We start from the raw sequence: 17,334 nt of genomic DNA on the forward strand, positions 1-17,334 counted from the left end.
CGAGGGTCACACACGAGTACGTGTTGACAAGAGGACAAGCACCTATATGCGCACGATACAACAGCCGCGTGACTGTGCGCCACATACTCGTGGACTGCATATGTTATGCGGCATTGCGTCGTAAATTTAAACTACCCAGAAACATCCGTGGTATCTTGTGTAATGATAAAGAGGTTTTAAACCGGATGTTTCTGTTTTTTCGTAGTATAGGGTTAATACAAAAAATTTAACATAACATAAAAATTTAATTACTTTAGTCCTATGTATTGTTTTTGTTATCCGAGTAGCGAGCCTTTTACACTCCCTATCGGAATTTGTCAAATTATATATATATATATATATATATATATTCATATTTTTTTATGTTTTACAAATTCGTCTGTGATATTAGTTGTAAGACTTTAAACATAATAGTTTTAAGTTTTATCTCCTTTTTTAGTTTTAAGTTTTATTTATTTTTAATATGTTAGTTTTTAACGTAGTTTTAAGTTACATGTTAGTGTTTTTTTTTTTTAGTGTTTTTGTTATCCGAGAATGGGCCTTTTATACCCGTTCCGGATTTTGTTTCCTGTGATAGTAGTTTTAAGTTTTAATTTTATCTAAAATTAAAACTTAATTTTAAAAAATATTATTTTTACGAAAAATGGACCCGTTAGGTGGCACTGGGGTTGATTTAATTAGAAAAATTCAAGTTATGGACTGACTTTGCTCATATTCAGAATATACATTAGTTACGTGAAAAGGTGGCGCCGGTGACGAGATATTAACGAAACAAACAAACAAATATACAAACACTCTTTCTTCTTCTATATATACATAAAAGGCAATGTTCGTATGTATGTTCACTATAGATTAAAAAACTGCTGAACCGATTTATGCGCGGGTTTTTTTCAAAATGGTTAGCGTTGTCCGGAGAAGGTTTAAAGCTAATGAAATCCGCGATTTGACCAGTAGAAAAAACGTTAGGGCTATTTTGAACCGACTACTGTGTTTAGAGAGTAGTTGTAATTAAATCCAATAGATAGTGCTGTTTTGACAATTGGATTTATTTACATTCTGACTTTTATAAAGTGAAAGGTTAAATTTTGTGAAGTTCCGTAATGTTTTGTAAGTTTATTAATGTTCAGTATTAATTGTGATTATTTTGCAGCCATATCTCTTTTCGTTAAAAAGTTATTTTCCATCGTCTATTGTGTTTAGAGAGTGGTTTGAATTAAATCCGACAGGTAGTCCTGTTTTGCCAATTCAATTTATTTACATTCTGACTTTTTTTATAAAGTGAAAGGTTAAATTTTGTGAAGTTCTGTAATATTTTTTTAACTTTCAATTGTGTCCATTTAATCTATATATATAATCAAATCATGCAATAGCGAAGCATTGCCGGGTCTGCTAGTAAATATATATATGTAGTAGTGAAGATTTGCCGATTGAAGTATAAACTTTGATGAATTTAATTAATGAACTATGAACTGTGAGTCTATCACTGTGTGAGTTGAGTTTGAACTGAATGATTGGAATAAATTGAATGAATAATATTACAATAATAGATTTATATTTCACACCATTATAATTTTTCCTATGTAAGATGTATTTGAAATCATTTTCTTCGTTATAAAAAGTGATAGAATGTAACAAATTACTTTTCTTTCAAGAAAAATTAATCTTATGAACCCATGTTTTGAAATCCGCTATAATTGAAGAGATTAGATTTAAATTTACCTTCCTCAACTTTTGGTTCGACGTATAATAAAGAAGAATGCAATATTTTTAATATACAATGTAACAATTTTATAATAAAAACAAATTAAATAATAAATGTACGGGTTTGAATAGTAAACAAAATTATTTGGATACCGGTGTATTTTGGTGGATGGAGTTCAATAACCACACGTCTCAAGAATGGTAGGCCTGATTCTGTACAAGATTACACCTCATTTACGTGTCATATATTTCATTTTCATCGGATTGGGCAGTTGAGGGAGGGTTGCTTACTGTTCGCTAGTTGAACAGATTGCAACGTACAAATCAGGGGAAAAATGTATGATTTTCGAAATTCCGACCGGTTAACTACCTAATAGAAACTTTTATATCGTAACCCAACTATGAAACTTTGCCTCAAAATTTATAGAAAAAGGCTATCATAAAATCTTCTTCTTTGTTAACAACTGCAGAATTCATTTCCATCGTCGCTATATATTTTTGTATGGCCTAGACTAGGAATGGTCACGGCCTCTTCTATTCCAAAAGTCCTTCTTGTCATATACTCTATGCATGTCATGGCCATACCGGTGCAGACATATTACCTAATTTTTTATTGTAACGGCGCGTTTTAAAAGATCTACGGATGTATTAATTTCTGATCTTGTCCGGCCGATCTCAACGTACGCATCACTATGGTGTGCAATTTCTATTCATTAGCTTTTCGTACGGCATGCTTCATTTTTTAGAAGAGAAAGCGTGAAAGACATAGTGAGAGCGAGTCGACTGAGTACGTCGATTAACGACGTTACGATGAACGCAGCGAGGGTCATCAAGAAGATCGTTGTATTGGTGTGCGACAATTGTGGGAACTGCTACACATCTCAAAAAGCAATAAATACGAATATTCTGAATGAGCGGATGCATAAGAAACTCGTTGCGTGTCGTTGGATTCCGCGGCTCTTAATACCTGACCAAATGGAGTACTTGTCTGCAAAGAATTATTGGCTCGCTACAAGAAGAAAGGAACACGCTTTTTGCATAATGTAGTAACCGTTTGCGAATCTTAGATGTTCCATTATGATCCTAAGATGAAACAGCAAAGCTTCCAATAGAAGCAACTTCTTAACCAATAAAAGTGAAAGCTCCACGCAGCGCAGGTAAAGCCATAATGATAATCGTTTTTGGTCATGAAGGATTCATTTACCGAAATCAGGTGCCTACAGGGACGACTGAAGTGCTCTCTGGTATGCTTAAGATAATGCCGACGCTCTAGAAAAAATTGTAGAACTTCTGTTATATCACAATAATGCGTGTCCGCATGTCGCTCAGATAGTCTGCAAATTTTTGAATATTAACAAAAAAAATTAAAACGGTTCCTCGCACATCCATACAGCCTATATCTTGCTCCGTGGGACTTTTGGCTGTTCCCAAAGGTGAAGAAGGACCTGAAAGAGCAAACATTTGAGACGAATGTAGTGGTCGTAAAAGCTCTGGTGGCGAAATTCAAAGGGCTTTCGAAAGATGACCTGTATTTCGTGTTTAAAAGGTGAATCAAGCGCTGGAAGCAGTAAGTTGCACGTAAGGGAGACTATTTTGAAAAGGAATTTGTAAATGTAGGTTCAGAATAAAGCTTTTTCGAACTGCAGTTGTTTTCTCACTACTTTTAAGATCGCTCTCGTAGTTTAAAAAGAACCAGAAATTGCTGAAATCATTTCAGTCATAATTTAATGAAAGGTTTTACAAAGACCATCCGAGTTTAAATAATTTTCAAAATATTCTTTTAGAATCTCAAGTAGATATGTATAAACTGAAAAGTGTAAACGAACCGGTTAAGAGTTAAGGATCCTATAATCAGATATCAAAATTAATTTTTAAAAACAAAATGAGTAATCATGAAACGGGTAGACTGCATTATGTGAAATGTTTGGGGCGATTAATAAACAGTAATTTTAAAGGTATAACTTAAACATTTTTAGTAAAATTGTGTCATTTGTTTTCTTATAATTTAGTTTTAAACAAATTTAAGTTCATTTTTACTTCTTTGTACGAAGTAAAGGAAGTATTGTGATCGCGAAAAATTTGGGTTTTCAGATTTCAATGGAAATATTCATTTTGACTAGTTTCGGCGTGACGTTTGTACGTACGTATGATCCTCGCATAACTAAAAAAAATTAGCCTTAGGATGTTGACGTTTTGGATTTAGGACTGTTGTAACATCTAGTTGTGCACCTTCCCTTTTGATTACGATCGACTGAACCAAAAGTGTCCAAAAAAAGCCCAAAATTCAAAACGTTTGGATTTTGGACTTTTTCTTAACTGCAGTAAGAAGTCCTCATTGAGAGGTTTTCAACGATACATCATAAGTGGTACTTATTTTCACTGGTTTAGAGATATAGTCAAATAAAATTTTAATTATTGAAACATTTAGATCTTACCAGGGGAAGGCACATCGGTTCGATTCGACTTCATTTCCTTTTTTTTTCGTTTTTAACTTTTTTTTTAAATTTAAATATATTGATTTATTAATAACTATTAACCTCTGATTGTAAACAAAAATTACGATAAATAATAATTCATTAATAATATTAAAAATTTAAGATTAGAAGTTATTAATGAAATAAATTTTTTTGTACTTTTCATTTAAAAAAATGTCTATTTATAATTTAATAGGCGTACAAGGAAGTCATGTAGTATCACATCAGATTTTTTAATTAGTTTTTTCGTATTACTACAATATATGGAATGCACTTTAGTAAACCTTATTAAAGCAGATTTGTTATCTACAATGCATTTATAAATAATAAAAAAAAAAAACATTTTTCAAAAGATCAACTCCAATCTCATAAAATTGAAATATGTTTTTTGTTCTTTCATTCTTACTCTCTTCGGTTTAAATATTTACAAAAAAATGTTTGAATGTTTATGCTTCTTTTATAGAGCTATCAAGATGTGCCTACAATTTAAAAAAATTTTAGACTCCGGATCAAAAATGCAGAAGAATTTTGAAAACTTTCTTTTTCTTATTTTAGCCTCTATTTAAGGAAGTGATCGATTTAGAGAAAACTTTATTTAAGAAAATTTGTTAAACTTAATCCATATATGAATATTTTATTACATAAATAAATATTTTATATAGTAATTTTATTATAATTAAAATATTATTATATTAATTATATAAAAATTATTATATGTAATGTAATAATTTAAATTCCGCATCTGTTATAAATGAGGAATCTTGTTATATATCTTTATGACATTTGTTATAAATGTCATAATAAATGTTTGCTATAAATCTTCCGCATTTATTTGACATTTAACAAAGCTATTGTATTACAAACCTAAAAAAAAACTTGTTTGTCGGCACTGAATTTTGTGTTTTACGTTGGATATCTTAAAAACGACTGCAGTTACAGTTCTACGACCAGTTTTATCCTATTTTCCGGCTCAAATTAGATAAGAAACCACCAAAATTACTCCTTAATTTGGGTCCCAAAAATCATACAGTAGGGCTTATTTTTATTAGAAGAGCTGAAATCCGGGCGGAATTTTTTGCTAGCCGTAACTCGAAAATAAAGCGTTTACAAACCTATGTTTATATGAACTTTTTCATTATTTTCACCAGTAGAACATGTCCTGAAAGTTTCTCCATTTCTTCGTGGGACACTCTGTACAAACATATTAAAATAAGAAATTTTTATCGTTATCGGTTATTTAGCTAGTTTAAATGTTATTTGACCAAAAATCTCCTAAAAGGCTTTGTTTTTTTTTATATTTTCAGGGCAATAAAAATAAAAAAGAAAACGATCAAGAGTTGTTTTATACGTTTTATATAAGAAATTTTGAATTTAATTGTGTAATTTATTCTACCATTTTTATTTTTTTTGAGAAACACTAACTCGTAAAAAATCACTTGCCAAGTTATTTGGCACTTAGTATAATATACATTTTAATGCTAATTAGTTAGATGTCTGAGATATAACTATACTAACGTGTGTATGTGTGCGTGCGTTGTTAAATATCAGTTTGTTTACCTCATTTTTTTAAATTTATCTGAAAATTTTTCGTTTAATCAACTTTGTTTACTTTTTTCTATAGTATTTTTATTATTATTATTTCTATCTTTTTTTACTAAAGAATCCCTTTTTTATGTTCATGAATATGAAGTATAAATATTTTTTGAAATGTTAGATAAATTTAATTACATTAATAATATAATATAGAATAATAATAATAATAATAAGAAGAAATATTTAATTACATTGGATAAATGTTAGAGTTAATGTTAAAAAAAAATATGGTTTTAATATTATTAAATATAATTTTAATATTATTATTACCTTATCTATTGTATGTTAAGTATTTACAAAAATCAAGGTTAAAAAAGTAGTGAATGAAAAATTCGTACCAGGTTTTTATTTCCTCTTCTGTATATTGTACTCGAGGTATAGGTTGACCACTGAAAGCAAAAAATTAAATAAACAAATTAAGTTTAAAAATGATTATAGTATGAGATTGAGTTTCAAAGCACTGTTGATTGTATGCGGGAAGCATTATTTCTACCTTACTACCAAATTGCTGTTGATGGGGGGGGGGGGAATTTACAGTTTACTGAAACTCCATTCTGAAAACATAAGAAAGCCTCACATACTTATGTTTTACATATTAGTAAATAAAAAACGAAAATCTCTATTTATTATCTATCAATTTTAATTACATAAATATTATAATATGATTTCATATGTAATCTAATACCGTGTTTTTTTTTAAATCTATAAAATCTAATATTTTTAGTTTTAGATTCGCAAAAACATAATATGTTTTCTTCATTATACCAAATCCTTAAATAAAATCCCTTCCAAATAAACAGAGCTTGATCTTAACGCATTTGATAAACGAAATATATATTTTTTCTTTTTAACCTCCGGGTCCACCGTTAGGATTACTTCAAAGGATGAAATAAATGATTTTTAGCGTGTGTGAAAGTGCCATACCTGACCGGGATTCGAATTCGGGACCTCCGGATGAAAAGCCGAGACGCTACCACTCGCGCCACGGAGGCCGACCAAATGTAATATTTGTATCTATAGTTACGTACTGTACACTCCCGATTATTCGATATATGATCGATGATCTATTTACGCGGTTTACCTTTGAAAGGCGTATTTATCTCGATGACGATAATTATCTTGGTAAAAATATTTTTTTATCATGATTACCGCTTTTAATTTATTGATAAATACGCGTAATAAGAATTAAATGATGAACATAAATTATAATGGTTGTAAACCGGGATGAGAATGACAATAATTTAGGTGCTAACAAGTTTGTATATATTAAAACTAAAACAAGAAATGTGTAACAGATTGCCAGTAATAAATTTTTGAGGTGACATTGGCTTACAACGAATGGTAAGCGATTACAGATGTTATGTTTCTTCAACGCTTAATTGATATTACAGAAAGGAATAAATAGTTCAGGAAGACAAATATTAAGGCATTAAAGTTTGATAATGTTAAATATTTTAATTTATTCGTAAAGTGATATTTAAATAAAAATAGTTTTATGTTTTTAACAAAATTTAATAGCAAAGAAGGAATTAATTTTTCCCGTTTCTTTCTTTCCCGGCTTCTTAGTTAAACTGTATATCTACTCAATATACTATATAATGTATATTATATGTAATGTATAATACGAAAAGTGGCCAAAGTTTGCATGCAGTGACTTTTGCAGATCTTGACGATTCATAACTCTCTCTAAATAAAAAATATGGTCTTAGTATTGAAAAATTCTGAAAGCATGTATCTTATGTTATCCTGTCTTTTGCTTGGTATTTCTCGACCAGATGGTCCAATTCAGATAAAATTTGGTCACAATCGTTTAAGGAGGCAGGAAGTTATGTACTTTATGGTCCCGTTTCTCAAAATTTTACTCAAAAGGTAAATAAACTTTTTCACTTAATTTAATACCCTTTAGGTAATTAAGATACCTTCTGATTGTGTCTGGTATTATTCAAACCCCCATAAAAGGATGAGGGCATAAATTTCTTTCACTTTTTTCTTGTTTTTGGATTTAAATTTACATTCTTGTACTGATTAGGTGTTCTACTATATTAGTACGCCACTTTTTTTATTTATTCGGGAAATTTCATTCAGGGCTGGAAAATAATTCTAATAGAGTGGGAAAGTTATACACTGTGGGCGAAAAATCCATTTACAAGTTAATAGCATAGTACAGTAGACATGTTACGGACACATGTTATGTTAGACATTGTTATGGAAACAAAACAATACAAAAAACGGTATATTTTTTACTATTGTTGAACAGATTGACTCTTTATTATTATTTCCCGCCATAAGCTGAGTCCTCCGCATGTTACTTTGATTAGCGTGGGAAAAACGTGACAGTATCGAGTTAACAAATCCTAGTAAAGGCAGGATTTGATCGTGGATACCGGTGTTCTTCAGTGGTTGGGTTTCAATTAACCACACATCTCAGAAATGATCAACCTGAGACTGTACAAGACTATACTTCATTTACACTCATACATATCATCCTCATTCATCCTCTGAAGTAATACCTGACGGTGAGTCCCGGAGGCTGAGCAGAAACAAAAGTCTCGAGTTAAAAGATGACGGATACAAGTACTTTCACTGTTGAGGAGCTCTTGGTGACTTCTGTATGGGTTCACGAAGGTCAGGACACAAAGAAGACGATGACATTTTGAGGGACTTCGCTATGCGGTTTGGAAAACCGCCGCCATCACGACCAACGTTATTCGCATGGGAGAAGAAAACCTTTGCAACGGGAAGTGTTCACGATGAACTAAGTAGCGGAAGGCCTACGACTCGCACCGAAACTTGTGCTTGATGTGGCGGAATCAATTGAACAATCACTGATGAAGTCAACCCGTAAGCGGTCTGTAGAATTAGGCATTCCGCTATCGACTGTGCGACACCACACGCGGAAAGATTTGAATGTTTCATTTTTTCGGCCATCCTCAGCGAATGAGTTGAGTGATCGTGACTTGGATCAACGTGTGCATGCATGTGAAATGCTGCTCGCACGCTTCCCGCATACAAATGATCAAAAAAACGTTATGTTCTCTAACGGGTGTGCGATTTATCGTAGCTCATAAAATTGTAACGTCTTTTTTTGAGCAAAAGACAATCCGCACTTTTATGAGGAAATCGAGCGCAATCCTCTGCATGTTATGGTTTGGGCAGGGATAACGGCAGACTATCTGCTTGGACCGTATTTCTTTGATGGTTCTGTGAACCAGCACAGCTATCTTCAGATGATTAACGTGTGGTGCCTTCCAGAATTAACGACAAGAGGAATAGCTGACAACGTTATACCTCAACAAGACGGCGCTCCATCACATTTTGCTGTGAGTGTCCGCACACGGCCAAATGAATTGTTTCCAAGCCAATAAATGAACCTTGAACCTTTGTTAACAATGTTATTCACAATAATGTTAATGTTAACCAGACATCAGTGTTGAAATTACTGTTTTTTTGTATTCATACAAAATTACAATCCTACGAAATAATAAACAATAACACTTATAATCGTAATCAAATAATAGATATGTTTATCGAAATATCTAACTGTACTTTTTACCCACACTGTACAACTCTTTTTTATGTGCCAGGTTTTTTTATGTATGATTTAAGTCTAATCGTTTACATCAATGATAGGAGGGAAGGCCAATGAAGAGAGGCGACGACAGGTTGAACAGATGCGGATCTATACAGACGTGGAGTTCGATAACGGGTGATCACGGGAGGCCAGCAACTGGTGGTGGGCGACGGGAGCTCCTCGGAGTCGTCGCTCGTCGATCACCCCCTGGGGACGCCTTCTAGTCATACGGATTCGGATAGTAGAGTGTCTGGGTGATGATGCAGGGACTGTACAAACCATATGGCTTAGATCCGGCCTCTGCATGATAGGGGGGGGGAGGTTTTTTAGCGGGTGAGAGCCCCACACTGCCGTCAGTGCGGGCCTGACGGCAGCTGGTAGAGCTTTTTCCTCCCCCTACGGAAAGAGAAAAAAAAAGAAAAAAAAAAGTCTAATCGTTTAGTAAATGGGCCAATTTTAAAGACTATTTTTATTTTTTATTTTGTAGAGGAAGTACAAAATAACGTAATTTTTATATTTAAAACTAAAAATTATTTTTTCTACATAGATGAGAATATTATTATTTTTTTTTTTTTTACCGACAATACTTTGTAATGAATTATTATAGAATAATTTTCTTTAGCTTTTCATGATGGTATTTAATGTATTTTCACGCAAAATTTAAGGAAACAAGTTTAAAAATTTACGGTAAAAACATTAAAAACCATGAGATAAAATCATGAAATTTCCATTTTAAATAATGAAGTTTGCCGCCATATTTGATTTTACAATCGTCAGCTCGAAGCTCCGTAACGGCTGCGTTTAAAATACACGAGCTTGTTTCTCATATAACTTATAACTTCTAAAATCCCATTGGTGGCCATCTTGAGTTGATCACTCTGTATACGAACGTTCGCTGTTAAATGTATGTAAACGAAATAATCAAATATTAGCTATAAAAAAAATACACAATAAAAATAAATAAATTATATTGTATCTATATTATATAGATAGTTAATTACTTTATTATAATTTTATACTTACTATCGGTATGAATTAGCGATGTTAGCAAATTGTTCTCTCCGTTTTCTATAGACCGGATCTTTGAATCCCTAGAAAAATGATAAACTTTCATTCACAAAATATTCGTATAACATATTTGTAGAAATATTTGTTGATATTTATATAATATTTCGTCCATTTGATTTAAAAATACAATTAAAAAAAAAAATTACAAATTCTTTAATAATTTTTTTTTAAAGTTTTTGTATTATAGTTGTGAACGATCAAATTATTAAATTCTCTTCTTTAACGGAATTATAAACAATCAGTTTTTTAAATCATAAATTAAAATTCACTTTATTTTGTACTTATAAACTCGGAAATTTACACTTAGTCTGATTTTAATAAAAATAATGAGATGGATGAAATTATTACAGGTGGAAAAAAAACAATGCTGGGAATCTATAATATTGTTTATTTTATTACCCACGCTTTAACGTAGACGTCACTATCAATCTATAAAATAACGAACTACAGTATTTTATATTTTACTCTTTCACATAGCCTTTAATAAATAGAAAGCAGTTTATATTTATGTATAAAAGAAGATTCCCAAGTGTCCACCATAAAAAGAACACTATGGGAGATTATTTTAGAATTAAAAATAAGAGAAAAGATTGAACCTTCTAATTATCATGTAAACAGAAATTTTAAATGAACATTTTGGTGGATAAAGGATAGGTCGTGGAGGACCTTTTAATTGAAGATCTCCAGACCTCACTCCATTAGATTATTGATCATGGGACTAAACGAATAAAATGTTTATAAGCTCGTAACTCGAGATAAAGTAATTGCTCGAATTTTAGATAATGTTGCCCTCATAGTGGAACTTGTAAGTGCATGAGAAGATCGTAAATGAGTTAAAAAGTGCATTGATTTAATTAGTGAAATTTTTACTTTCTTGTACGAAGTAAAAGAAGAATTGTGATTGCGAAAAATCTCGATTTTCAGATATCAATGGAAATATTTATTTTGACCATCCCTGAAACCATTTTGACTAGTTTCGGCGTAACGTCTGTACGTATGTATTTAGTATATATCTCGCATAACTCAAAAACGATTAGCCGTAGGATGTTGAAAATTTAGATTTAGGACTGTTGTAACATCTAGTTGTGCACCTTCCCTCTAGATTGCAATCGACTGAAATAAAAGTGTCCAAAAAAGCCGAAAGTCCAAAACAATTTGGATTTTGGACTTTTTCTTAACTGCAGTAATAAGTCATCATTGAGAATTTTCAACGGTATATCAAAAGTGGTACTTATTTTCATTGGTTCCAGAGTTATAGCCAAAAAGTTTAATTAATGAAATATTTGGATCTTACGAGGGGAAGGCACATCGATTCGAATCCGACTTCATTTCCTTTTTTTTAAATTTAAATATACTGATTTATTAACAACTATTAACCTCTGGTTGTAAAAAAAATGAAAAAAAAAAATATTATTCAATAATAACAATAAAAAATAAAATATGAAAAAATATCAGAAGTTATTAATGAAATAAAATTTAATGTATTTTTCATTTTAAAAAATAAGTATATATGTAATTTAATAGACGTCCAAGTAAGTCATGTGGTGTCCACATCGGATTTTTTAACATTCATTAAAAGCTGATGAAGTTTAGTATGTTTTGCTTTCATAATAAATAAATTTAATTTTTACTATCTTGTCTGTTCAAAAAATACGTAGACTAACGTCATAAAACAAAATGTACTTTTTTAGAAGTTACTTGTCTGGATCCCCCTTCAAAGTCCTCTCCTCTCCGATGCACACACTTATCCCAACGGTGTTTCCACTTTTGGAAATAGTCCTGGAACGCTTCTTTTTGTGATGTTCTTCAGTTCCTTCGTCGCATTTGCCTCAATCTCGGGATTCGCCTCAAATCTTCTTCCTTTCAAAGGTCTTTTGAGTTTGGGGAACAAGAAAATGTCACAAGGAGCGAGGTCAGGTGAGTAGGGTGGGTGGGGAAGAACAGTGATTGAGTGTTTAGCCAAAAACTCACGAGTTCTGAAGGCTGAATGGGTCTGAGGGCTGGTGCTTGTCATGATGAAAAAAACCAGTGGTGCATCTTCAATTTTTCGGTCAAAATTTCGTAACATGATCCAGCTGATATCCCACACTCTTCAACAAGCTCTCTGCCGAACCATGAAAATTTTGGACTAGATTAAAATAGGGGGGGGTAGCTTTCGCAGTTTTTAATTTTTTTAAATTTTTTGTGTAGGGGTTGTAAAAAATTACGGTTTAGTACGACGAAAGTTTATTTATTATATTATTTAAAATTTCATAGTTTAAGTCGATCGGATTTAGACGTGGGGAAGTTCAATATTATTTCTACACTGTTTTTGCCTTATCAGGAAAAAGGTTGAAATTTGACTATCCATATATCCTAGTTTTAGCATGATTTTCGTCCTCCATCGAGTAAGGGGGCATCACAGTATCCATCTGTTTTTTTTTTTTAATAAACAATAATTATTTTAGCTTTGTTTAACAAGATAGCACCAAATCCGGCAGAGGAAGGAAATAATTACTCCATATAAACCTTTTAAGTCCCAAACAACAAGGGGGCTTAGTGAGACTCGTACTTAAAGTATCAGTTTTTTAAATTCTAATTTTCAAGATAGAAAATTCGACTGTATTTAGGATTAATATGGCATCATGGGAACTTTTTGAAAAGGGATCGGTTTAAAGAATTATAAAACTTTTTTTTTTTTTTTTTTTTTTTAAGTTATGGTTGATATTAAAAATGTTACATGATGTAGCTGTCAAACGAGAGTCAGACGAGACAAAATTTTTTTAGTAAACTTTTGATTTTTTTTTAGCAGTTATACTCGTACTATTAAATACTGCATAATTTTAAAGGTAAAACCATCATTTGATCTACGGGAGTTAAAACAAACCCAAATCTTTTTTTTTATTGAACATTTTGACCTTTTTCGTAATTTTGGATGAATTCTGCTTCCTGTACTTGATCTTTAACCAATAAAAATACTATTTTACAGTTATTAATAATAAAATAATATTCACAATTTAATTTTCATCTATTTTGTTTAATAAAGTTATTCATTTCATGTCACTAAATATTGTTTAATAATTTTTGCATTCGTAAAAGCCTCAATAATAATAACAATAATATTTTTATTTAAAATTTAAATAAATTTTATTTAGCAACTTAATTTGATTGTATTTCCATTTAAAAATTTTGTTGAACAAGTACAGCCGGGAAAGTTTTGCCCTTGCCGAATATTTCACTATCTTTTCAACAATATTATATAGTATTTTTTTTTTTTGCATCTGTATTATAGTGTTTGAATGATGCACCTGGAATCTGTATCACAATGAAGGTCGTAATGAAACAGATTTTCATTATAATACATGTGTTCAACCAATCAAAAGCCTACTCCTTTTAACTACCGACCAATCAGAAGCGGGTACTGTTAAATGTATCAGCTGTTTTTTTGTTTTTTTTTCGTTTTTTTTTAACTTTCATTTTAATCCGATTTAGTAGTTAGTAAGGAGAGGTTAATTTGAAAGTACATCAATAGATAATTAAGTATCTATACATTACACTATTTTTTTATCCTTTTCTTAATTAAATCGATTCTGAGCCTGGCTCTTGCGAAGTTTATGACACTCGCCAAAGCTCGGGTCGTAACTTACTTCGCATTCGTGCCTTAATGGCTATCATTATACGAGGTTCGTTGCGTAATGTACTATTAATGAATAAAGAAATTTCTTAAATGTAATTTAAAAAAAAAGAAGATTTATACACAACAAAAATATAGAGCATTCTCTATTCTATAGTTACTTGTATGTTAAATTTTAATTTAAATGAATGTATAATTTGAAAATATAAAGATTCTAAATAATTTTTATTTTTATAAAATAATTATATTATTAAAATTACATTGCACTAATAAATAATTTTATAAATAAGGTTTTTCCAAAAGGTTCTGAAAAATTTTATTGAAAATATACTATTGTATATTCTTTACTTAAATTAAACTTACCGGGTGATCTGCATCCAATTCTTCTCCATACATCAGTACTCTTTGAGCTTTATCCAAATCGGAAATCTTTTTAGGAAACCATGGTATATCATCAAAATCTGTAATTGAAAATTACCGATATTAAACAGGTTTTTAAACATAGTTATATGAAGGGGGTTAACAGTTTTAATTAAAAAAAGATTCATGTTTCTTTGTCCTGTAACTGCAAGAGACCTTTTTTTGTTTAGTTAATAAAATTTTACTTTAGATGCACCTACTTTTTAAATTTCAAAATTAGTAATTTTCATGTTTTATATTGTACAGAGCAGGTGGGACGTTCTTTTACGCTAGGTATGAAACTATTAGGGTAGGTGCAGCTTATTTTCTGCGGATCTAAAATGTCTGTATGGGTTCCACCATGTTCAAAGCACAGCTGTATGCGCCTCCGTGTCCGGTTGTTCATCCGCAACAGCTTATCAGGGGTGATCATTTCAAATGCTGACTGAACAGCCTCTTGGAGCTGCTCGTTGTTGACGTAAATGCGTTTTCGGATCTCTTTTTCTACAAAACTCCAGAGTACATTATCAGATGTGATGAAATCAGGACCTCTTGCTGGCCAAGGCAATGGAGCCGGTAACTTTTCTGAGCCACGTCCGATCCAGCGATTCGGAGAAATTTCATTGAGGCGTCTGCGAACATTCAAACCAAAATGCGTTAGAGCGCCGTCTTAATGAAAAGTAATGATGTTAACGATCCCTTTTGCCGTTAATTCTGGAAGCAACCACTCGTCGATCATCCTCAGAAAACTGTATCTATTAACTACGCCACCGAAAAAATAAGGACCAAGGAGATGTTCAGCTGTCATCCCAGCCGAAATCATAACATGAGGCGGATGATGTTTGATTTTCTAAAAAAAGTGAGGATTGTCTTTCGCCCAGAAAAAAAAACATTTCGGCTACGAGAGCTGCGATAAATTGCACGCTCATCTGAGAACATGAAATTCTTTTTATCGTTTGCACTTCGGAATTAATTGTGGCTGAACGAAAACATTTAATTTCTAAGTCCTTCGGAATATCGTCTCGGATTGTCGATCTTGGAATGTCTAACTCTGCAGAGCCTTCCGGAAGGCCTGTTTATGCAAATGTTTAAAAGGAGTTTGTCCTGCCGGTAGGACGTCATATTAAAAATGTTTTGTACAAAAGTACTTCCGGAAGCGCTTTTAGTAGGACGAACAGTTGTACATTCAATCATTAATTAGCATTAACTTCTTTCAATTTATGGATTTAAATTTTTACATATATATTAATAAACATGAATATTATATTTTATATATTGAATTGAATGTATTGGCCATAATAAATACAGAAAATGATTTTGATAATTATAAATCAAAAAATCATTACATTACAAAAGGTTACGAAAATATTTAATATTTATTTAATATTTTTATAGCTTAAGATTATGGTAATATTAATTACAACAACAGATTAATTAAAATAAGTATAGAATACAAAAGGTAAATAGAGAAATTATGATGTAATAGAGTTCATATGAAATCAATTTGAAAAAAATTTTCTTTAAACCACTCAATGATAATGAGTTAAAATTATTTTTAATGTAATTATTTATATTATATATATATATATATATATATATATATATGTTTGTTGTATGATTTCATAAAGTATTGTAACAGGTAAATAACTTTTCATCTGTTAAATATAGAAAAATTGTGTTTAACAAATCAACTTACCTGGAACATATCTATTTAATCGGTATGACTGAGGATGTATTGTAGGCCACTGTTTAAACTATCTGAAAAAAATAATTAAGCGGCCACTATTTTGGTTAGAATTGTCATGGCCTGATTTTTTTTTATGTGAAATGTTTATTTTTCATTGGCCTTTAAAATGATCTATCACAACCCTACCGCTTCCATTTAAAAATTTTCCATTTCCAAATTTTGGAATGAATATATATAGAAATAATAATAGTAAACAATGGAAAAACTTTTAAATGTAAAAATTGTAATAGATCCTTTTGAATTAGGAAGATTTGCTAAATTTCTTCTTTTTTTATAATTTCACTGATATGAAACTATTTAAGAGGTAGATCACTTAACTGTCTTAGATCTCAATCAAAACTATTTGTGAAAAATATGAAATGCCATTTTATTTAAAGTTATCATAGCCCAAACATTATTATGTCAAATTTTTGATTGTTAATGCTCTTTAAAATGATCTGTCACACTCTACTCTTTTTTTTTGAGTTGTGCCTTTAATGGGCTCCCCTGAGTGGTTGGATTATGGTGAAAATATCAAAAAGTAGGTCGTTTTAAGTTAGGGACATTTGCTAAATTTCTTTTTTTTCTAGGTTTACATGTTGAAAAGATATTTAAGGATTGCCATATTTTATAAACACCGTATCTATATACCAGTTAATAAATAATAACCTGAAGGCATATCTAAGGATAGGTATGGGTAATCTTTAATTGGGTGGATAAATCTACACTCAACTCCTTTTCTCCCATCCATTTTCTTCTTCTTTGTTTCCTTTACTTTTCATTTTTAATACCTTTAATGAATTAACTTATCTATTTATTATGGTGGATAAAAATGTTTTTTTCACACAGTATGTCAAGTTGAGTCTACATTCTGATTTTTAATTTAATGACATCATTTATGAGCAAATTTTATGTATAGGACACAAGTCCTATATAAATAGATGTAAATATAAGTCATTCAGGTGTTTAACCATTTTGTAGGACATAGGTTCAACTCTAATTAAAAATATAATAGTTTGAATTTCTTTGGGTTTTAATATACTTCAGCTATTCAGTTAACACTATTTTGTGAATTTCAGACTAAGGCTATTTAAGATCTAATGTCAAATTTAGTTAGGTTTCACCTTATTATGAGGAAAACTATTTTTTTTTATCAAAATAAGAAAATTTAAACTTTAAACTTGGAAGG

At 30.9% G+C, this 17,334-nt stretch overlaps 1 protein-coding gene across 1 annotated transcript in view; it reads right to left on the reverse strand.

Annotated features, from left to right (window-relative positions):
* Positions 1–17,334, reverse strand: part of Trhn (tryptophan hydroxylase) — a 76,045-nt gene that overhangs the window by 22,900 nt on the left and 35,811 nt on the right. Inside the window, exons 5-7 of the mRNA XM_075373209.1 lie at positions 14,384–14,481; positions 10,363–10,430; positions 6,107–6,157 (exon numbers count right to left, since the gene is read on the reverse strand). Coding sequence (XP_075229324.1) covers positions 6,107–6,157; positions 10,363–10,430; positions 14,384–14,481 — 217 coding nt within the window. The remainder of the gene's footprint in view (positions 1–6,106; positions 6,158–10,362; positions 10,431–14,383; positions 14,482–17,334) is intronic.

This window comes from Lycorma delicatula, chromosome 8 (assembly GCF_047948215.1).
Source record: "Lycorma delicatula isolate Av1 chromosome 8, ASM4794821v1, whole genome shotgun sequence".
Lineage (NCBI taxonomy): Eukaryota > Metazoa > Arthropoda > Insecta > Hemiptera > Fulgoridae > Lycorma > Lycorma delicatula.